Source organism: Oncorhynchus kisutch, linkage group LG10, assembly GCF_002021735.2.
Source record: "Oncorhynchus kisutch isolate 150728-3 linkage group LG10, Okis_V2, whole genome shotgun sequence".
Classification (NCBI taxonomy): domain Eukaryota; kingdom Metazoa; phylum Chordata; class Actinopteri; order Salmoniformes; family Salmonidae; genus Oncorhynchus; species Oncorhynchus kisutch.
The window spans coordinates 46,605,198-46,629,552 of record NC_034183.2 but is presented as its reverse complement, the minus strand read 5'-3'; the positions used below and the strand labels follow the sequence as shown (position 1 = coordinate 46,629,552).

The window sequence follows — 24,355 nt, the reverse complement described above, 5'->3', positions numbered from 1 at the left end:
GCTACTACTAGCCTCATGTCATGAATATGCGTAGCCATCTCAGACAACTAGAGGGGGAAAAAACACTTTATATCTATGTTGCCGGGAAGTCACGTTTACTACTTATATCAGTACACTCGTAACAACTTAAGCATTACGAAACTTATATTTAATCAAATAAGCCATTAATTTTTCTGTTGACCAAATTCGACAGTCATTGACCTCCATACAAAAACTCCTTGCTTGGTGTGCGAAACAACAAAAATACACCATCTACCGGAGGGAGACTGATTTTCCACCAACTTGGGCCGCTCTCTTCTCTGGTATCACACGATTCTCAACTGATGTTGACTCTCAAATCCATATCAAGATGATCCAAATCTGGATGTATTAATCTAGCACAATTACTAGAAAAAACATTGTACATTTTGTAAGTATTTTAACTGCAGGCCCAACAAAAACTTTGAAGGTTGTTCATGGATGGACATTGCTTTGCAAAATATTATACAAACTAAACAGAAACGGGGTATGTCGCCCTGTACCGATGATAGCCAAATACTTGGTCGGCTGGTTACATTCCCAATGCAGTCATAATCAACAATTGCAAACCATTTCAAGTGTTGCAAAGAATGACAATCAGGCCCCCATCAAGCTGCAAAACCTGACCATTTCAAATAATATTCCAAAAACTAAATACAATTGGTTAGAAACACAAATTAATATTGCTCTCACTGAAATTTCCAAAGGCCTACAACAGCTTAATAATTTACTAGTGAGACATTACATTTTGTTTTCTTGTAACCCGGCCAAGTCCCGTTGCTGTTTATGTAAAATACAACATGTAAGTTTTCTATTTTACATAGCAAACAACCTGATTAAGATTAAAAAACACAAGACTACTGGCACCATTTGGGAATCAGATCCATATACACCGAGCATCCTCAAATGGCAGCTTCATTAAATAGTACCCGTAAACACCAGTCTCAACGTCAACAGTGAAGAGGCGACTCAGGGATGCTGGCCTAGGCAGAGTCTTTAAAAAAAATTTGAAGGCTATATCTCAGACTGGCCAATAAAAATAAAATATTAAGATGGGCAGAAGAACAGACACTGGACAGAGGAACTCTGCCTAGAAGGCCAGCATCCCAGAGTCACCTGTTGATGTTGAGACTGGTGTTTTGCGTGTACAGGCAGTTAACCCACTGTTCCTAGGCCGTCATTGAAAATAAGAATTTGTTCTTAACTGACTTCCCTAGTTAAATAAAGGTAATGAAAAAAATAAAAAATAAATAAAAGAACCTGCCAGTTGAAGACTTGTGGGGCATCCTTTTCTCAAACTAGACACTAATGTACTTGTCCTCTTGCTCAGTTGTGCACTGGGGCCTCCTCTTTCTATTCTGGTTAGTGACCGTTTGCACTGTTCTGTGAAGGTACACAGCGTTGTACGAGATCTTCAGTTTCTTGGCAATTTCTCGCATGGAATTGCCTTAATTTCTCAGAACAAGAATAGACTGACGAGTTTCCTTTGTTTCTGGCCATTTTGAGCCTGTAATCAAACCCACAAATGCTGATGCTCCAGATACTCCAAAGGCCAGTTTTATTGCTTCTTTAATCAGAACAGTTTTCAGCTGTGCTAACATAATGACAAAAGGATTTTGTAATGAACAATTAGCCTTTTAAAATGATAGCTAATTCAAGTTTAACACAACATGCCATCGGAACACAGGAGTGATGGTTGCTGATAATGGGCCTCTGTACAGCTATGCAGATATTCCAGAAAAAAATCTGCCGTTTACAGCTACAATAGTAATTTACAACATTAACAATTATCTACAATGTATTTCTGGTGTACAATGTATCAATTTGGTGTTATTTTAAAGAACAAAATTGTTTTGGTTTTCTTTCAAAATTAGGACATTTCCCCCCCCACCCCTTTTTTAATTTTACCCCCTTTTTTTCCTCCCCAATTTTGTGGTATCCAATTGTTTTAGTAGCTACTATCTTGTCTCATCGCTACAACTCCCGTACGGGCTCAGGAGAGACGAAGGTTGAAAGTCATGTGTCCTCCAATACACAACCCAACCAAGCCGCACTGCTTCTTAACACAGCGCGCATCCAACCCGGAAGCCAGCCGCACCAATGTGTAGGGAGGAAACACTGTACACCTGGCAACCTTGGTTAGCGCGCACTGCGTCCGGCCAGCCACAGGAGTCGCTGGTGCGCGATGAGACAAGGACATCCCTACCGACCAAGCCCTCCCTAACCTGGACGACGCTAGGCAAATTGTGCGACAGACTGGGCGCGAACCCAGAGTCTGATGGCACAGCTGGCGCTGCAGTACAGCGCCCTTAACCACTGCGCCACCCAGGAGGCAAAACTAGGACATTTCTAAGTGATTTCAAACTTTTGAATGGTAGTGTACATGTCCCTTACATACACAACCCACTCATACACTCACAGCAAGTCCCCACAAAGAGCTCCATTTGGACAGGATTTTTACCCATGACTCCATTTGTGTAAAGGACAAGACAGACCAACACAATGGTGGCGAATCAACATGTAGAGTAGTTGAGAAATTAATAAAGGCAATAGGACTTGCTGCGCTCGTGTTGGTCTGTCTTGTCCTTAACAACTTTCACTGGTGAGGGATTACCAAACAAGTATGTTTAAAGGTCTTGACTTTGTCTTTGTTCCAAAGAGTGAGTAAACCTAAAAGACAAAAATCTGAAAACAAAAGGTAGTGTTATTGCCTTTGTGATTCAAGACATGGTGTAGAATTTGTTTAATGAAAAAGAAAATACAGAAAGGAGTTTGAAATATCCTAATGTTTAATGAAAGGGTGACGTACTGATCAGCAAGAAAGGGACACAGGTAAACTACAAGGAATAGACAAATGTTGGTAATACTTAAGTCTGTCCATTTCAACTGCAACACGATTCAGTCTATTTATTTTTACTTAGCTACCCTTGTGCACTAACTTAGTGTATTGAGGGGTACAGGGACGAGGAAGAGGCACAAGGGTTCCATATGGATAAGTGCACTGGTGATGTCACTTACAAGTAAAGAAAATTAGAAGGTAAAAATAATTCCTTCTAGATTTAACTATATCCATCAAACAGCTCAAAATGAAGCGCCCGCTCAAGTGGGGTGGGGGGGGTGGGGGTTTAGGGGCAAACCCTCGACTGTGCGCATGGCTTCCACTTGGCGGACTCTTTCTTTTATATATATATATATATATTTTTTAAAACCTCTTCAGAGTGTGCTCATACCGCGTAGAGTTCGTAGATCTTCTTGGCGCAGTAGGCCAGGGCGGCCAGCGCTATCGTGTTGTGGAGTCTCTTTCTGTGGATGTCGTCCCTGCGCACCAGCACCACTGGCGTGGAGGAGGTGAGTGTGTGCAGGGGCAGCCGCGAGAGTTTTTGGCTGTTGTACTCCACCTGGTACTTGCAGCAGGGATCGAACTGCCAGGAGATTCCATAGAGGGTGGAGCATGCCATGCTGAGGGCACCAGTGGGCAGTGCTACGTAGCGCGAGTACTCGGGCGGTAGTGAGAGCGGCGTCAGGAGGCAGGCGGTACCAGACAGCACGGCCATCTTGTGCAGGCAGTTGCCCACGGCGATCCAGCGGGCCGTCTCGTCGCCAATGCGTGTGGGCTCGATCACAATGTACTTGTACTGTGCCTCCAGTGCCTGCTCCAGCTCGTACTCAAACTGGTCCTGCGCATTCTCCCCGTTGTAGATCTCGTGAACGATGTAGCAGTCCGTTGCCGCCATCACTCCCCTGTGCACAGAAAGAGGAGATTATAAATAGTAAGTAGATGGAAAAGATCATTATTTTCCAAGCTTCATATCAATAGTGCAGCTTCGGGGCCTAAGGCAAGTGGTTGCACCATTTTTTAATGATGATGTAAAGATTGATCTATTTATTGCCTTACCTCCCTTATCCTACCTCATTTGCACATGCTGTATAGACTTTTTCTACTGTATCATTGATTGTATGTTTGTTTATTCCATGTGTAACTCTGTTGTTGTATGTGTCGAACTGCTTTGCTTTATCTTGGCCAGGTCGCAGTTGCAAATGAGAACTTGTTCTCAACTAGCCTACCTGGTTAAATAAAAGGTGAAATAAAAAAAGATAAGATGAATACCACTTGTGAAGAAATAAGGGGAACATTACTTTTTTAAAATTGACATATAGTCCATGACCTTGATATCAGATTACTGCACAACAACTTTTTCAGCACAATGTATGGTAAAAACAAGACACTTTTGTGTTACTTTGACATGTGTTGCCTGTGCATGTTTGACATAAATAAGAGCTGTTGAATCAAAGGGAAAGTAGGGTATGTTCTCGCGTTTAAAATTCTCAGAGTTCACCAACTAGGCATCAGTCACTGTCAAGTTGCCTATTAGTAATAAGCTATGGTATTAATGCTAACGTAGCTATGGGCAATAAACAATATGGGGGAGAAAACAAATAAAGCTATACTCACGTGTAAAACTCGAATCCTCCACTTTGCAAACATTATGCCCCGCGCAAGAGTGCTAACTAGCTTCTAACAAGGTTCACATGGTTAGCTAAATAAGCCTGCGTTCGTAAATTCACCCTGGCTGAGCACACCGAGTCAGACACGCCAGAGCGAATTACGAACGAACCCATCAAGTAGCTAACTACTGTTAGCTAGCTAGCGTAAACAAAACCCGGGGTTAGCGAACATGTTGATCATTCACAATTGTTTCAACAATTCCAGTAACATCTATATTAGTTGTTGAGCTGTATTGGACGCAGCTTTGCGTAACGTTACATTGATTAGCTCCACCGCTGTTTGGAAGCTTGCTGCTCTGAAAACTAGCTAATACGTAAATTGCAAGCGGTGAGTAAACGTTGTTATACTAGCGCATATCAATATCGGTCGTATATCTACTTTGTAACGTTACGGCATGTTTTTACACTATTTTAGTTGGGTAGCTAACCTATCCAGAACTTGATTTTGAAGCTTTGATGAACAGGCTAGCAAACATGCTAATCAAAACATCACATGAGCAGTTATGGAGGAAGGAATTCGGGAAAGTGACAGCTGCATTTTGCTTTTAAAAGCCTTATGTTGGAATAGTGGATGTGTGGCGTATCATAAAATAGACATTGGATAATAATAGTCGTGATTATGGCAATGGTTGAGTATAACTGACCTCTCCCTGTTGACTTGGACACCGCGCCTCCTTCCCAACGACGCCATCTTGGAGAACCAACACACGACTGCTGTCGACGCAGTGCAAGCTAGGATATGTAGTGTATGCAATACTTCCAATACACTGCTAGGACGACTTCATGTACTTTGTCGTACTACATTTTCCATAATTAATTTAATGCATGTAGGATGTACCACTCATTATTTACACCATGTAAATGTAGAGGTCAGTTTAATTTACTACACGAGTACCTTTTGACGTAAACTGTAAGGCAAAATGTGCTCAACACAAATGCGGTAAATGCTGAATACACAAATCATGTTCATGTCTAGTGCAACAGTTGGGAGATGACCAATCGCAAGCAAGGACAACACTATGGGACTCGACTAGGACAAACCATTCTATAGCCAGGTTGCGCAGCAGGTAAATTATTCCACTTGCTATTTCCCTTATGGGCTACATTCAGGTAGCCTAGTGGTTAGAGCGTTGGCCAAATAACCGAAAGTTTGCTGGATCCAATCCCCGAGCTGACAAGGTAAAAATCTGTCGTTCTGCCCCCTGAACAAGGCAGTTAACCCACTGTTCCCCGGTAGACCGTCATTGTAAATAAGAATTTGTTGTTAACGGACTTACCTAGTTAAAATAAAATAACACTAAGCTTCAATGCAACTGACTGTCACACTGCCTCAGGTTGGTATAGGCATCCATATTGTGTCCTGTCCAAGCTTCTCTAGTGATTTGATCTCTGGTTTAAATCGCACACATGGTGTAGAACTCTACACTGGGAAGTGTAAACCAAGGTGACATGTGCAAATCTTTAGCCTACTCCCTGCCTCCCTCTCCAATATATTACATTTTAAAGGTGCACCTTGTTAAATCAATCACCATGGTATTCTAAAGAGGTGGTATACTAGGAAACTTTAAATGTAGAAGGCACTTGTAAATGATTGTAAATCAACATTTCAATTATTAGCCAGTTTAAAATAAGAGACATAGATAGACATCGAAAATAATATCAGTCTGCAGACTTTATACCCATCTCTATCAGACAGTAGACCTAGAGAGCCAACCTCTGAAGACTCATCAGTTTTACTGCCTACCTGACCAGTATGCATGCAGTCACCAAGCAAATAGTATATCTCACCTACGTCAAAGACAGAGAGAATCCCTACTGCAGTTTAAGATACTCAGCAAATAAAAAATACAAAGGGTAAAACCTGTCACCTGATATTGGAATTTTGTTTTCTGCTTTCTTAAGCTATGCTTGTAAGCTGTAGACAAAATGTCAAGTTTTGAACTAGTAAAACAGCCCTGAATTAGTGCTTTTACAGATAGTAGATCACCCCAACTGTCAATGAAGGTTCTAGTCAGCTAATCAAGGTCCTGATGAACAGCTGTTTTTTGTCTTTCTGGTTTTGACGAGAGGACAAACATTGAAACTAAAGAACTGACTGATCAGGGTTGCATTTCACTCCAGAAAGCTGTTCCCTTCCTCCTGCCATTGTTCACTCCTCTTCAAGGACCAGCCAAGACAGGATAGATGAAAGCAATACTGCCGAAGCGTGATGGAGACATTGCTTCTTACAGTACAAAAAACAGGAATCCTGCACACAGTCTTGCTAATGTATAGATAAGACAGCCTTGGGGGCAGAAAGACTCTGCAACATTCCTTTGTTTTTACACACACACAGAAACGTTCATGCCCATGGACAGGCCGCGAGTTATGACAATAGCACTCGGACAGTTCCTCTACCACTGCTCTCCAACAGGAAGTCTTTATGTCCGTAGGGCTAGGTCTAGTATAGTTGCCCTCTCCCAATAAAACAGAGCACAAAGCCCTTGCACAGTGGATATTCCTATCTGTAGATGACATGAGTGGTTTTGCAGTTAAAGAAATGCTTGACTTGATACTCCATTTTAGAAGCTGTGTCAACAAACAAAAAATTCTGTGCAATATTTCTGCAATGGTTGCACTTAAAAGAGCCCTTGGATTTGTGGTCTAGCCACCAGGAAGATAGCTGTGAACTAATTTGTAATTTAGGGTAGGACATCTCTTAAAGCTTATGACTGGTGGCTCTGGGAAGACTTGGCGTTGTAGCGTATCACTTTGGATGATTCCCCAATTATTTGTAATGATTATTTTAATGTTCTCTGCTTCAGGGCTGTATTTTGTAACAAAGTACACTCTCTCTGATACATCAGGAGGCACTGCCCTTTGCGACAAGTTCTCTCTGTCAAGTCGTGCGGTCCTTATACCTGCATCTTTCAGGACCTGAGCACTGTAGCCCCGATTCAAGAACGATTCTCCAATTCAGCAGATTTGACACTGTAGTCTGTTTCCTGATCGCAAATTCTCTTTGGAATTGGCCATATTCTCTTTTAGCATTTTGGGGTGAAAACTGTCTGCTCTCAGAATGGTAATCAATCAATCAAATGTATTTAAATAGCCCTTCTTAAATCAGTTGATGTCACCAAGTGCTGTACAGAAACCCAGCCTAAAACCCCAAACAGCAAGCAATGCAGGTGTAGAAGCACGGTGGCTAGGAAAAACTCTCTAGAAAGGCCAGAACCTAGGAAGAAACCTAGAGAGGAGCCATCTGTAGGCTTCCTAAAGATTGATGAATGCAAACTACCTTTGCCATTTTTACTGCCTGTGTAACAGTATAGCTTCAGTCCCTCTCCTCGCCCCAACCTGGGCTCGAACCAGGGATCCTCTGCACACATCAACTGCCACCCTCGAAGCATCGTTACCCATCGCGCCACAAAAGCAGCGGGGAACCACTTGGGGGGTTTTCAAGATTCTTGTGGACTTTTGGCAGAAGATTAAAAAATACAAATAAAAGAAGCCATATGCAGACTGTCATTGAAAATAAATTTGAACTCATTGTCTGAAATGTAGCCATTCTCCTTAGCTTCTGTGAGGATCCCTTTCAATTCAGTGTTTAGGTCCTCTGTAGGGTTGCAGGTAAAAGATTGGTAGAATTCATCATTGTCTAATTGACAGTAGGCTTCTGTCACATATTTGTCTTTACTCCACACTACTGTTGCGCCACATTTGTCTGCTTTTTTAACCATAATCCATAAATTTTTGGACAATGATTCAACTGCATCTCTGTTTTAGAAAGGTTACATTGTGTTTGGTTAGAGTCAATTTTATCCTTAAACAGATTCTCCACATCAAATTTCAACTTCTTGGCAAATGTATTTAGTGTGGCATTCTGGACAATGGGACAAAAGGTGGACTTGGGCTTAAAAGGTGTTTTTGAGGGCACACTGCCTAACCTGAAACACTGGTATCTGTAAGTATCTTCATTTTCTTCTTCAGATAGCATTACAGTTAATTTTTTCAACGGCACATATGTAACTCATGCCTGTCACCATTGATGGCCCTTGATAATGTCCCAATTTCAATATCTGTGGGATAATCACATTTTCCCAAGCACACAAATCTCTCACCTGAGCTGTCAATCTGTACAGTAAATTCTGTCTGGTCCTTTTTCCCACCAGCACACCAGCAGCATGAGCGAAGTTTGGATGTGATCTCTCTCCATGCTCACTCCACATGCACGGTCTCAGGACTCATGCCAGCTTGGACTCAGATCACAGGTAGGAGTGGTGAAAGACGAGGTCGTAGTGAACGCTTTTTTCTTTTTCAAAAACAACAACAGCAATGTGTGTGTTAAAACATAGAGTTAAAAAAACAAAGAAATGGCAAGACCATACTTCTGGGCAAGACCATCTGGGCTCTCCTTTTACGGCCGGATCCAGATACCTTTATACTTATAAAACTGCAGAATTCCACTAACTGCTCTCCCAAGACACAGTCTCTGGAAACATTTCAAAGCGAGAGATAATGACACCCCATCCTCTCCTGGAAGAGAAAGTATACATTTTGTTAGTATTCACTATGCTACATCTCAGCAACCCAAAAGTCTTAATTACAAACAAAACAGGATAATGATAAGTTCACTGTCCTCCCTCCAATCATTAATCATTTGTTTTAATCCACCATAACGTTTATGTGTCCTTTATTTAGCATGTAGGGCCACAGTCTGGTACAAGTCAAAAGGACAGCCGTGAGTTGAGGAAGAGTGAGGAATTTGGGCTGAGGTCAGGTCAGATGAAGTGAGAAAGAACAGGCATCACTCAAGTCCTGTCTAGTAACAGAGGACCTGAGCACTGTAGCATTGTCTGTTCAGATGTGTAAGGAGGAGACTCCTTACATTGTGTAAATGTCTTTGTCTTATGCAGCTGTGTGACCCAGTGGGTGAATAAACTTGGTTTGAGCTTTACTAGTTTACTAATCTGTGAGTTTTTACTCTGTTTATTTAGAACCTAACAGTTGGTGCTGCGAGCAGGGCACAAAAAACTCACCATTGACAAATAGACTAACCCTCGGCTCCTCATGGAGGTTTGAAAAAATCTTTAAATGCTATCCAAGAGTGTCAACTGTCTCTACCTCGCGTCAGTCCATATATGGGTTGTAAAGGGTGGTTTTTGGTGGAGGTCCGTTTTTCCAACCTCCCCCTGCTGCCCCTGGCTCACTTGGGTTTGGACACTTTCTAGTGAAATGTCCCTCTTTTCCACAGTTGTAACAAGCCAAGTTCTTCTCCTGTAGTGCTTGTTGTCCCGCCCTGTAACTTCTTTCTACATTCTGCTAATAAAACTTCACTCAATGTGCCTTTTAAAGTAAAATCTTCTACTTTGTGCCAGAGCGGGACCTGTTCCAGAATGTCCCTGCCCCCTTAGCCGCCATTATTTTCACCGGTCCAGTCAACGGATCGGGTAGACAAGGGTCTCCCTTACTGCTTTTGGCTCCCATTGTGAAACTCTGTCTATACACACACACACACTCAGACACAAACACACGAAACCCATAGTTTTTAATTAGGAACGTCTCCCTTTCTTATAATTCAAATGAGAGTTATTATTTATTTTTGATTTATTCTATGTAATTTTACATTTCATACCCACATGGTAGTTATGCAAATTTCCCAAGTATTTTTAAATCTATAGCTGGTTTCCCAATCATAATTAACTGTTTTACCAGCACACTGATTAATACATTTTTATATTTTTCTAACCTGCAGGAATATTTTTGACTTGTACCTCAGGATCCTGTCCTGGAATCCCATAGCTCATGCATTTACATCTTACTGTCAAAGGTGGGTGTAGCTGGTGCATAGAATTCAGGCGCAGGAGAGCAGAGATGAGTGAACACGAAGTACTTTACTGAGGCAAGTATTAAGACCAGAATGCAACAGCGTCACCAATACCAAATGCCCAAAACAAAGGCAGCACAAAGTACCACAAACAAAGTATAAAGTACCGGCTCCCACAAAACACAGGTAAACCTGGCGCTAACCAGCCGGGAGCGTGCCAACCTCGACAATAAACAATACCCCATACAGACATGGAGGGAACAGAGGGCTAAATACACATAGTAATTATGAGGAGACGTAAACCAGGTGTGCAGGAAAACAAGACAAAACAAATGGAAAATGAAAGGTGGAGCGGCGATGGCTAGAAGACCGGTGACGTCCGAACAAGGAGAGGGACCAACTTTGGCGGAAGTCGTGACACTTACGATCGCAACCCGTGGCATATATCTTCAGGACTTTTCCCTGGTATCTCTACACTACCTCGGGATTTTATTCTGGAATCTCTTTCATCAGGACTCTGTCCTGGTATCGCCAAACCGTGACCTATTCCTATAACAGGATTTTCAAAAAGTTCTTAGAACAGGATTTTAAAAGTTCCTAGAACTTTCCCCAATTGGAGGTTGCGTTTAAGAAAATCAGTCTCACCCTTAACTCTGTATGTTCGGAATGGCGTATCCACTCAATGACGCTCCCTGCCGGTCCGAGGCGGGCCCCATCCTGCTCCACTTAGTCGGAGTGTGGCGCTCCCTGCCACGTCTAACCCAGCCCCTGCGCACAGTTAACCTCTGTCTCCCCGGGATCAATCAGCAAGCGGAGTAAGCCATCTCATCCTCGTCTCCAATTTTTGTGGAATCTCTAACCAAAAGGAGAAAGACTATTCTTCAAAACAACTTTATTATAAGATTTGCAACAATGAAGCAATCAACAATCACTAAGAATAGTCAGAGTTGAAAAGTACAATGAACAGAGCTGTCTTTCTCCTTTTATAGAAAGTACATCCTTTTATCTTTGTGACAGTTAGCATATGTGCAGAAACAGGCCCTGGGAACAGAGTTGTAAAAAGTAATTTCCTTGTCTGTGTAGATCAAGATAGCTGATATCGTCACCCCTCTCTGTGCCTCACTGTACTTCCCACATAGATAAATTCCTGCCGATCGTAAACACAGGAGGTCACATACTGTGGTCGTACCCAAGCAGCTCATAAATCTGTACGCTCAGATTTATGACTAAGTCACACAAGACAAGTCTGTATAATTAAAAATACTAAGATAACATATGTAATTCATACTAACATATGTCATTATGTGATTCACACAAAATCACATTATCACATTATGTGATTTTATGAGAACATGAAAATGACCATATATAAGTGCTCACTTGTCAAATAGTTAACAAAAATAAGGGTGTCATATTCTTCCTTGGGGTGTATAAGAACACATTTTAATAAGATTTCATGTTGCTAAAATGCTGTCAGTTCCACTTTTAATCCATTGTACAGGATGCAAGCAGGTCACTGACGTTTCGACATCAAGCTGACCAATGTGCTTAGCTCCTGTTTATAGCCTAGTGGCCAATTGAGACACAACAATGTAATAACATTATAATGATAATGTTTCAAGGTAAATGGCCAATTCTAACACAAAATAAAACTAATAATAATATAAATAATGTGTTTCGTTAATCAATAGGCCATACAATGCATTTGCAAACTATCGAGGATAACAAAAAAAACTTTTGAAACTTATTTCCATTGTGGTCTTCTTGTTAACAAAATACATACTTCATCAATGAACAACGAATTAAAGATGGAAAAACACATTTAGTTAAGGCAGTTTGGAAAAGTCAGTATGGGTTGAGTGGATGGCGTATCGATGGTACAGTACAGCCAGGGTGAAAGTCTTCATCAAGGCCCATCTCTTTGTCCGACGTTCCCAGTTCCTCCATAGCAGCCTCTCCTCTGTAGGTAGCTGATCCTCCATAGTAGCCTCTCCTCCGTAGGTAGCTGATCCTCCATAGCAGCCTCTCCTCCGTAGGTAGCTGATCCTCCATAGTAGCCTCTCCTCCGTAGGTAGCTGATCCTCCATAGCAGCCTCTCCTCCGTAGGTAGCTGATCCTCCATAGTAGCCTCTCCTCCGTAGGTAGCTGATCCTCCATTGCCAACAGTGAAGCACCCACTCCGGTGATGCTTCGGCTGCAGTAATAGAATAGTAATAGTTGTAGAAATTAAGACAGTGAAAAATCATTTTTTTAGCCCCTTAAGATCCTTAGAGGAGTGAAAATTCATTTTATACCGTCTTGTCCTGTCAATTATTTTCCTGTACTGTCCTGATCCCGCAAAACTTCTATAACCCCTGCACTTTCCTGTCCCTTCCCTTAAAAATCACTCCCATCCCGTACTAATTTTTTGCAGAAATATGTAGGCTATTGTTTTTGTTTAGAAATTATTTAAGTAATGAAATATGCAACTGTAATATGTGGTTGTCTTTACCTATCTTAGTTTCAAAATGTTTTGGTACCCTTCCTCTAAGTAGTTACATACTTTCAAAATAACTACGGCAGTAAGGTTTTCGCTATAAATCACAACTTGCACTTGCTCATACTTTACTTTTTCAGTTCACACATCTATTTGCGAGTAAAATGGTCACACTGTAAAGCCCTGCATCACAAAGATCTGTTACCCCAATCAATGCATGGATGCGGTATGTTATTTAAGAATTGTAAAAAGTTGCAGATAACTGTAAAGATCTCTTCTCACATCTATGTGCAGTATACCATCTCAATGTGGCCTCCCGAGTGGCTCAGTGGTCTAAGTGTGACCATTTTACTCACTAGAGGCGTCACTACAGACCCAGGTTCGATCTCTGGCTGTTTCACAACTGGCCATGATCGGGAGTCCCATAGGGGGGTGCACAATTGGCCCAGCATCGTCTGGGTTAGGGGAGGGTTTGGACGGGGAGGCTTTACAAGTAGGCCGTCATTTTAAATAAGAATTTGTTCTTTAACTGACTTGCCTAGTTAAATAAAGGTTAAATAAAAATAAATAAAATGTGGCTTCCAGTGACTTCCTTATGCTGTCAGGATGGCTGTTGTAGGTTGTATCTATCATGTAGTATGACTATATGAAACAGTGACTGATTACTTTTTTATATTCTTCTTTAAGGCACTGCATTATATACCAGCAGAACCTGTTGGAACAGCACTAGACTGTTATGGCATTATTTGTAAGTTCTCTTATTACCTGCAGATCATATGTAAGACTCAAATGGAACTGTTTTGAACCCAGACAACACTGGAGGGCAAAGCCATTGCGGCCAGCCTCAATGGAGGGCTATGCATTACATTTACATTTCTGTCATTTAGGAGAAACTCTTATCTAAAGTGACTTAAATAAGCAATTAGAGTTAAGTGCATTACTCAAGGGCACATCTAGTCGGCTCGGGTATTCAAACAGTGACCTCTATGAAAAAACTGCAGAAAACAAAATACTTTGAAAAGAACTATGGCAAAGTAAATACTGGCCCAAGGCACTTAATCACTAGGCTATCTGCCCCTCTGAACCACAATCAAGAAGACACAGCCCATGGTCCAGGTGTTGATTTCACACCTCATCAAGAGGTTTGGAGAAACACGAGTGTTCTACAGTAGTTACATCATTAATAATTGTCCTAGTGAAGGGAATTGTGAGTGTGATTCTTTAGTAAACATTGTACCTTTTATTATTGTTGTCTTTTCTGTTTATCCCTCTTTTCTTTCAGCCCAACATCTGAGACAAAACTGTTTACTTCATTAGTGGAACAGTTTCTTTGCCTCAAGTATTCAGAGGGTAAAGGCTGTAAGTTAGGTTTTAATTTGGAAACTCACTGCATTATCTATTATGCAGGAGCTCAACTATTTCCACTGAAATGGAGCCCTTGAAGGTGAAATATTTTTTGACAGGATTGACCAAATCCTAGCCATATTGAACACAAAGGGTCTTTTATCTTCAAGGACGCTTGGTACACCCAAGGATGACGCCACCGTCTTTCTACTGGTTTCCTTGAGGAACACCTCAGGAACCTGAGAAAGCGGAGACCAGGACAGCTCAACTCTACTGCTGCACCCACCGAAGCTGACAGACCAAGCAGGAGTCCTGTCTTGCCTGGAAAATATTTCAGTGTATATATATATATATATATTACACTGAAACATTTATATATATATACATATATTATATATATATATATATATATATATATATATATATATATATATATATATATATATATATATATATATATATATATATATATATATATATATATACAAATGCATAAATCATCAACCAGGCAGTTGCGACACGAAAGTCAGAAATAGCGATATAATAAATGCCTTACCTTTGAAGATCTTCTTCTGTTGGCACTCCAAAAGGTCCCAGTTACATCACAAAGGGTATTTTTGTTCGATAAAGTTTAGCTGGCGTGCTTCGGTCAATAATCCACCGGTTTCCCTCCATCAAAATGCATAAAAAAATGAATCCCAAACGTTACTAATAAATTTATCTAAACAAGTCAAACAATGTTTATAATCAAACCTTAGGTATCCTAATACGTAAATAAATGATCAAATTTAAGACGGAGAATCGTTTTTGTCTTTACTGGAGAAAAACAAAAAGAACACGCTCTCGTTCATGCGCATGGAAACACTACAGCTAAAATGGGAGCCACTTAGAAAAACTACAACTTCTACCAAATTTTTACAAAAACCAGCCTGAAACTCTTTCTAAAGACTGTTGACATCTAGTGGAAGTCCTAGGAACTGCAATCTGGGAGGATTTCGCCTTATAATAAAAGTGACAGTCATTGAAAATAGTGGTAGGCAGATTTTTGGGGGGGGGGGGGTGGTTTGTCCTCGGGGTTTCACCTGCCATTTCAGTTCTGTTATACTCACAGACATTATTTTAACCGTTTTAGGAATTTTAAAGTGTTTTCTATCCAAATCTACCAATATGCATATCCTAGTTTCTGGGCCTGAGTAACAGGCAGTTTACTTTGGGCACGCTTTTCATCCCGACATCAAAATATTGCCCCCTTGCCCAAAGAGGTTTAAGAACAAATACTTATTTACAATGACGGCCTACCAAAAGGCAAAATACCTCCTGTGGGGACAGGGGATGGAATTAGAAAAAATAAATAATAAAATACACATCACGACAAGAGAGACACCACAACACTACATAAAGAAAGACCTAAGACAATATAGCATGACAGCAACACATGAAAGCACTGCATGGTATCAAGACAACATGACAACAACATGGCAGCAGTGCAAGACGGCAGCAGCCCAAAACATGGTACAAACATTATTGGGCCCAGACAACAGCACAAAGGGCAAGAAGGTAGAGACAACAATACATCACGCGAAGCAGCCACAACTGTCAGTAAGAGTGTTCATGATTGAGTCTTTGAATGAAGAGATGGAGATAAACCTAACCAGTTTGAGTGTTTTTTGCAGCTCGTTCCAGTCGCTAGCTGAAAGGGAACGGAAAAGAGGAGCGACCCAGGGATGTGTGTGCTTTGGGGACCTTTAACAGAATGTGACTGGCAGAACGGGTGTTGTATGTGGAGGATGAGGGCTGCAGTAGGTATCTCAGATAGGGGGAGTGAGGCCTAAGAGGGCTTTATAAATAAGCATCAACCTTGCGACGGGTATACAGAGATGCCCAGTTTACAGAGTATAGAGTGTAGTGATGTGTCCTATATGGAGCATTGGGGGCAAATCTGATGGCCGAATGCTAAAGAACATCTAGGTGCTCGAGAGCACCCTTAAATGCTGATCTATAAATTAAATCTCTGTAATTTAGCATGTGTAGGAGAGGGGCAGTCCTCTTACCAAACCACATGACATTTGTTTTGGAGGTGTTTGGAGGTTAAGTGCAGAAAAAGCTTGTTGGACACTAAGAAAGCTTTGTTGTAGAGCGTTTAACACAACATCTGTAGAGGGGACAGCTGAGTATAAGACTGTATCATCTGCATGTACAGTACCAGTCAAAAGTTTATTTGGGGTTTTTTCTTTATTTTCACTATTTTCTACATTATAGAATAATAGTGAAGACAGCAAAACTACAAAATAACACATGGAATCATGTAGTAACCAAAAAAGTGTTAACAATATCAAAATATATTTTAGATTCTTCAAAGTAGCCACCATTTGTCTTGACTACTTTGCACACTCTTGGCATTCCCAAAACCAGCTTCACCTGGAATGCTTTTCCAACAGTCTTGAAGGAGTTCCCACATATGCTGAGCAGTTAATGGTTGCTTTTTCTTCACTCTGCGGTCCAACTCATCCCAAACCATCTCAATTGGATAGAGGTTGGGTGATTGTGGAGACCAGGTCATCTGACACAGCACTCCATCACTTCCCTTGGTCAAATAGCCCTTACACGGCCTGGAGGTGTGTTTTGGGTCATTGTCCTGTTCAAAAATAAATTACAGTCTTGCCATAATATGGACTTGGTCTTTTACCAAATAGGGCAATCAACTGTATACCACCCCTACCGTGTCACAACCTCACTGATTGTCTCAAACACATTAAAGAGGAAATACATTCCACAAAGTAACTTTTAACAAGGCACAACTGTTAATTGAAATGCATTCCAGTTAACTTCTTGGCGCACCCATCCCGTTAGCAAAATAATTTTCGTCAGCAACCGCTGAATAGCATAGCGCCACAGTCAAATAATATTACAAAAAAATATTAATATTCATGAAATCACAAGTGCATTATTGCAAAACACAGTTTAGCCTTTTGTTAATCCACCTGTCGTCTCAGATTTTGAAATTATGCTTTACAGCGAAAGCAATCCAAGCGTTTGTGTAAGTTTATCGATAGCATTACAAAACATTATGTACACTAAGCATTAAGTAGCTAGGTCACGAAAATCAGAAAAGCATCAAAATAATCGTTTACCTTTGATGATCTTCGGATGTTTTCACTCACGAGACTCCCAGTTACACAACAAATGTTCCTTTTGTTCCATAAAGATTATTTCTATACCCAAAATACCTCAGTTTGTTTGTCGCATTATGTTCAGAAATCCACAGGAAAGAGTGGTCACGACAACGCAGATGTAAATTCCAAATAATATCCATAATGTCCACAGAAACATGTCAAACGTTTTTTATAATCAATCCTCAGGTTGTTTTTAAAATATATATTTGATAATATATCAACCGGGTGTGTAGGTTTTTCAATAGGACAGGGAGAAACAATGGCCGCTTTACTCTGTAGCGCAAAACTCACTCTGAGAGCCCCCACCTATCCACTTACGCAATGTGATCTTTCTCGCTCATTTTTCAAAATAAAAGCCTGAAACTATGTCTAAAGACTGTTGACACTTTAGGGAAGCCATAGAAAAAGGAATCTGGTTTATATCCCTTAAATGGAGGATAGGCATACATAGGAACAGAGATGTTTCAAAATAAGAGGCACTTCCTGATTGGATTTTCCTCAGGTTTCGCCTGCAATATCAGTTCTGTTATACTCACAGACAATATTTTTACAGTTTTGGAAACTTTATAGTGTTTTCTATGTATCGTTTTTTTTGTTGCCAAAAACAAAAATACTGCCCCCTACATGCAAAAGGTTAACTCCCTCATTAAGTTAGTTGAGAGAATGCCAAAAGCGTGCAAAGCTGTCAAGGCAAAAGGTGGCTGCTTTGAAGAATCAATCTGTTTAACACTTTTTTGGTTACTACATGATTCCATATGTGTTTCAAAGTTTTGATGTCTTCACGATTATTCTACAATGTGTAAAATAGTAAAATAAAGAAAAACCGTGTAATGAGAAGGTGTGTCCAAACTTTGTACTGGTACTGTAAATGGTTTAGAGAGCTTCTTACTGCCTGAGCTTTGTTGTTGATGTAAATTCAGAAAAGCGTGGGGCCTAGGATCGAGCCTTGGGGGTACCCCTTGGTGGCAGATAGTGGCTGAGACAGCAGATGTTTTGACTTTATACACTGCACTCTTTGAGAGAGGTAGTTAGCAAACCAGGCCAAAGACCCTCAGAGACACCAATACTCCTGAGCCGCCCCATAAGAATGTCTTGCCGAAAAAGGTTATAACTAGAAAGGTTAATATCAGTGTTCAAAACACACTTTATTAACCACGTCTCAGTAATGATCAACACATCTTGATTGGAGCTGTGATCCCACATTTTCAATTGATCAATTTTAGGTAATTAGCTTCGAGTTTAATGTGAAGAAAATCCATGCGTTTACGAGAGCAGAAATCAGTGAAGCAGATATCAGAATTTGGGTTAGCAACAGCAGTTAGATGCACATTTCCAGATATCATCAGCAGTAGTACAATCAGGGCACAGCAGAGAACAGGGAGAGCTCTGCAGTGTTAATTTATGACATTCGAATGTGCATTAGATAGCAACAATATCATATTTTACAGCAATTTCATAAGGTAACATGAATACAAAGCTGGCGAGAGGTGGTTAGAATAGGATGGGAGGCCAACAGTCTGTAACCAATAGAGATTCAGAGTCCCGAGTGTGGGAACAAACATGGTTGGGTACCAGACAGGGGGAGACAGGCCAGGGCAGACGGTGAACAGATCGGCAAATGGTCCTTTACGACGTCCAAACAAAGTTGTCCTGTGGCTGTTGTATTTTAGAGATTGTGAGGATATCTTATTATGTGGTCTATAACGATATTAGGCCACATCAGCTGCAACCTTGTTGATATACACAACTAACTATATTTAGGGAAATATGGATTTCCCAAGTGAAATGTACTTGACATTAAATACGTTTTGCCCATAACAGTCAGAGGTGTCCAGAGGCAAAGAGGATATGTGAAAACGGGTCCAATACCATGGAGGAAATCTCTAATTATAGTTGCTGGACACTCCAGGTGTGGTGGGTCATAGTAAGCACCCCAGCAACAGGATTAAAGTCGAATCCGTTTCCATACACTAAAGTATACTCATCAGAGTTTGGGACAATTCCGTTTAGACTCTAGTCAATTCAGAAAGTAAACCCAATTCTAAAGTGACCTCATTGAAAAGCATTGAAGAGAATTGGAATTTCGGTGTCCTTCCTGAATGGTCTGTAATTGGAATCAGAGAGGTGCAGGGGGCTGCCATAATCGACATCCACATCTTCGGCGCCCATGGAGCAGTGGGTTAACTGCCTTGCTCAGGGGCAGAACGACAGGTGTTTACCTTGTCAGCTCGAGGATTCGATCCACCAACCTTTTGGTTACTGGCCCAATGCTCTAACCAGTAGGTTACCTGCTGGCAGAATTCAATGTATGATTGCCAGTTTCATTGATGTACAAAATGATATGCATTACAGCTTAAATTTTGCCATTGAAAGTGCTATCTTTCAATCTACCCTTCTTATCTAAATGATAAACAAATTAATAGATTTGTTTGTGTCTACCTGTTCTCCGGATTGCTCCAGATTTTGATTCACTCAACTTTGGTTGTTCATCAAAGCTGACCAAAAAAGAACCGGAAAGATACCGCGTCTGGGCTGCAAGGATATTCATGCCGAGAATCTGCTGTCAGAGCTGGAGGCAGACATGATTAGGATTAGTGCAGGAACATATTGAAATAAATACAAGTACCTCAAATATTCATAAACTTTTATCAATTTTGACTGTCCACCAAACCTTATGAAGTTCTCCCTCAGATAAAAAAAAAAGTGACATGGCCCGATGGTGCTGCCAATGCTGCTCCCACCACCAATGTACCAATGTACAGAGTTGGGAAAAAGAATGTCTGCTCAGCTATCCTCAAGGACAGAAAGTAATTCATTGACTTGCAGCTGGTAAGTATAGATGTGAAATATTAAGTATGTCTTAAACTGTAAACCACAGACAAAGTGGCAGAGACTCAACACCATACAGATTAACATCCTGCACACAGCGATAGACTTATGGGTATAGCATATTCTGAGCAATAGGAAAGGTCCCATTTTGTGTGCGCGCACTTGCACACATGGGTGAGCTTGCCATGTGTCTTATGGTTATTGGTTCAACATTTTCATAAGCATATTCTCTAATAAACAGGTCGGAACCAACATGGCTGAATACCTGTGCCGGGCAGCAAAAAGACCCGACCACTCTGGAGGTGCAGTTGTAAAGGGACCTCGGACTGGTGCTGAAGTATGCACCAGACAGATGCAGGTGTGGAGGACGGTCATGAAAATGAGTTGTTGTTCTTGTTTGGTTGTTAATCTTGTAATGATATCTTTCTGCAGTGAATTTGAGATTGGGGTCAGATAATTTAATAGAGCTCCCGATTGGCACAGCGGTCTAATGCTTCGAACACACCGGCTGCGTCATTGCATCAATGCTGCATAACATTTTGGATCCATTTAATAATGTGCCTTGGGAAACGAGTGGCAATTTTACAGCTAGACCCTTTACGCCATCCACAAGTGTCGGCGCCACCGGTATATCAAGACCCTCAACGTCATTTACAAGTGAGACCACCGCCTCCACTGGTGCAGCAAGACCCTCTATGTCATCTACTAGTGCTACCATCACCGGTGCAGCGAGACATTCTACAACATAATACATCATCCACAAGAATGACCACCACCGGTGCAGCCATGGAAGATGATGAAATGGAGGAAGCACCTCTGGATCTAGGACCACCTGAGATTATTATGAGCCTCATGGAAGTAACCACTGAGGACCTTGTTGAACAGGATGATGGCCATGGAGACAAACCAGGAGAGAAACGAATAGGAACAATGTCACACCAGGCGCCATCAGAGGTACCAGCCCCCAGATCCACTCAACTCATTTCAGCAGAGGCTCCTCCAAGCCGTCGAGAAGGATGCAGCCCAACCTGATGCTCACAGGAAGGAGGATGGAAGAGACCCTCTTTGCCATGAGTCTGGTTCCAACTCTGGAGAGGCTGCCTCAGCAAAGAAAAGCAGCAGTCAAGGTAAATTCCATCAGCTGATTTTCGATGCTGAGTTCAATGGTACGTTTTTTTTCTCCACAACATAGGTAGTGTCATAAGTATTGCGACAGAGAAGTAAAGTAGGTCATTTTTGCAGTATACTCATGTAGCCTAATTGGTATTTCAGATCAAAGGATTAATGAGGCAAATGTATATCTGTTGTTTCTGAGTTAGAAAATATCCTAAAACAACAGTTTGCTGTCGAAATATTTGCCTGTCATATTCACCTTTTGATCTGAAATACAAATTCCGTAAGTAAACAGCAAGAATGATCAACTTTACCACACTGCACCAATATTTCTGCCTTAACTACACTATTACAAGCAGTATTGAGTTAACATAAATCTCACCTTTTATGGTGCTATATTATGTATTGCTTGTATGTGTTGTTTTTCCCTTCCCTTCCAGAAATGGAGTCAATGTAGCCGACCAGATTGCAGGAAGGACAGGAAGAGGAGAGTTGTCTGGTTGTTGTTTTGATCTTCTCCTCCAATGGGGTTTGAGCAGGAGATGAGGAGAGAGGATGCAAGGAATCAAGGACATGCAACTGAGATTTTCCAACTGTCCTCAATAGAGATTTTCCAACTGTCCTTATTCCGGTTACTATGCCCTATGTAGGTTTTTTTAGTATAAAATTAATGGAATTCATAAAGTAAATAGTTTCTCAATACTTAGGATAGCATTCATTATTAGTTGTACATAGATTGCAATGAAATTAACTGAATTGAAACTGACACACCGGAGAATTCAGATGCTCTTGTTATTCTTTTACAAGACTGAAGGTGAAATGTGTGTTTACCTGTATTGTGGCTACACATTCACTTTTAGTTTTTTCAGATACACACACCTCTCCTATCTGTACCTTAGATCTCCAGTGCCCTGCCCTCGCTCTCTTTATGGCCTTGTCTGACGTTCCCCTACTACGTCTAGGCATTATGAGTAGTCCCTCTGTCTGTCTGCAGTTGGGCCAAAAAGACATGCTCTTGTTGTTCTCTTACAGATTACAGGCTATAAATAAATTGTTGTATTTTTACACGCACATACAGTGAGGGATAAAACTATTTGATCCCCTGCTAATTTTGTACGATTGCCCACTGACAAAGAAATTATCAGCCTATAATTTTAATGGTGGATTTATTTGAACAGTGAGAGACAGAATAACAACAAAAAAATCCAGAAAAACGCATGTCAAAAATGTTATAAATTGATTTGCATTTTAATGAGGGAAATAAGTATTTGACCCCTCTGCAAAACATGACTTAGTACTTGGTGGCAAAACCCTTGTTGGCAATCACAGAGGTCATACGTTTCTCGTCGTTGGCCACCAGGTTTGCACACATCTCAGGAGGGATTTTGTCCCACTCCTCTTTGCAGATCTTCTCCAAGTCATTAAGTTTTCGAGGCTGACATTTGGCAACTCGAACCTTCAGCTCCCTCAACAGATTTTCTATGGGATTAAGGTCTGGAGACTGGCTAGGCCACTCCAGAACCTTACTGTGCTGCTTCTTGAGCCACGCCTATGTTGCCTTGGCCGTGTGTTTGGGGTCATTGTCATGCTGGAATACCCATCCACGACCCATTTTCAATGCCCTGGCTGAGGGAAGGAGGTTCTCACCCAATATTTGACGGTACATGGCCCCGTCCATCGTCCCTTTGATGCGGTGAAGTTGTCCTGTCCCCTTAGCAGAAAAACACCCACAAAGCATAATGTTATCCACCGCCATGTTTGACGGTGGGGATGGTGCTCTTGGGGTCATAGGCAGCATTCCTCCTCCTCCAAACACGGCGAGTTGAGTTGATGCCAAAGAGCTCCATTTTGGTCTCATCTGACCACAACATTTTCGTCCTCTGAATCATTCAGATGTTCATTGGCAAACTTCAGACGGGCATGTATATGTGCTTTCTTGAGCAGGGGGACCTTGCGGGCGCTGCAGGATTTCAGTTCTTCACGGCGCAGTGTGTTACCAATTGTTTTCTTGGTGACTATGGTCCCAGCTGCCTTGAGATCATTGACAAGATCCTCCCTTGTAGTTCTGGGCTGATTCCTCACCGTTCTCATGATCATTGCAACTCCACGAGGTGAGATCTTGCATGGAGACCCAGGCCGAGGGAGATTGACAGTTATTTGTGCTTCTTACATTTGTGAATAATCACACCAACTGTTGCCACCTTCTCACCCATCTGCTTGGCGGTGGTCTTGTAGCCCATTCCAGCCTTGTGTAGGTCTACAATCTTGTCTCTGACATCCTTGGAGAGTTCTTTAGTCTTGGCCATGGTGGAGAGTTTGGAATCTGATTGATTGATTGCTTCTGTGGACGGGTATCTTTTAGACTGGTAACAAACTGAGATTAGGAGCACTCCCTTTAAGAGTGTGCTCTTAATCTCAGCTCATTACCTGTATAAAAGACACCTGGGGGCCAGAAATCTTTCTGATTGAGAGGGGGTCAAACACTTATTTCCCTCATTAAAATGCAAATCAATTTATAACATTTTTGACATGCATATTTCTGGATTTCTTTGTTGTTATTCTGTCTCTCACTGTTCAAATAAACCTACCATTAAAATGATAGACTGATCATTTCTTTGTCAGTGGGCAAACGTACAAAATCAGCAGGGGATCAAATACTTTTTGTCCCTCACTGTACATTCACGCACACACACACACCTCTTTCAATTGTTTTTTTTTTTTACAACACACCTGCATGTTCTTTCCTATACTTGAATACTTATTAAATTAAATTCTACTGTTTTCATAGTCAGTAGTTTCAGTTGTTTATTAATATCTACTTATTTCTTCCCTCCACCTTTGCAGATCTAAGACAAGAGGAAAGTAAAAACACATTCTCTTCCTAATAGTTTTTTTTCCACCTGCATTCTGTCAGAACAGTGAAGATGGTGGTAACCTATAGTATTTGTATGGACCCTAGGTTACCTTTTCCCATTGTTATCATACTATTTGTATGTCGTATAACCTTAATCAGAGCTCCTGCTCACCTGATGTGCCAAGGCCAGGTGTGTATAAAATTGATGTTAATGGGAGAGGGAAGGGGTTAATGAT

General features: G+C 41.2%; 1 protein-coding gene and 1 long non-coding RNA gene across 5 annotated transcripts; both read right to left on the bottom strand.

Moving 5' to 3' along the window:
* Positions 1 to 1,552: 1,552 nt before the first annotated feature.
* Positions 1,553 to 5,912, bottom strand: LOC109898243 (transmembrane protein 11, mitochondrial). Of its 4 annotated transcripts, none has more exons than XM_020493138.2 (3): positions 5,169 to 5,649; positions 3,249 to 3,759; positions 1,553 to 2,703 (listed from the first exon to the last, which is right to left on the bottom strand). In XM_020493138.2, exons 1-3 carry the CDS (start codon positions 5,213 to 5,215, stop codon positions 2,689 to 2,691), a joined length of 573 nt encoding a protein of 190 aa, XP_020348727.1. In that variant the 5' UTR covers positions 5,216 to 5,649; the 3' UTR covers positions 1,553 to 2,688. The 4 variants fall into 4 exon arrangements, with proteins under 4 accessions (XP_020348727.1, XP_020348729.1, XP_031689647.1 ...); XM_031833787.1 differs by lacking the exon at positions 5,169 to 5,649 and adding an exon at positions 5,802 to 5,912 and having other exon boundaries at positions 2,305 to 2,703; XM_031833788.1 differs by lacking the exon at positions 5,169 to 5,649 and adding an exon at positions 4,472 to 5,036 and having other exon boundaries at positions 2,305 to 2,703.
* Positions 5,913 to 19,558: 13,646 nt separating this feature from the next.
* LOC116375842 (uncharacterized) lies at positions 19,559 to 21,760 on the bottom strand. The gene is made up of 4 exons (XR_004211251.1): positions 21,648 to 21,760; positions 21,132 to 21,249; positions 19,763 to 19,892; positions 19,559 to 19,611 (listed from the first exon to the last, which is right to left on the bottom strand). It is a non-coding gene; the product is annotated as an uncharacterized LOC116375842 (long non-coding RNA).
* Between the last annotated feature and the right edge of the window lie 2,595 nt (positions 21,761 to 24,355).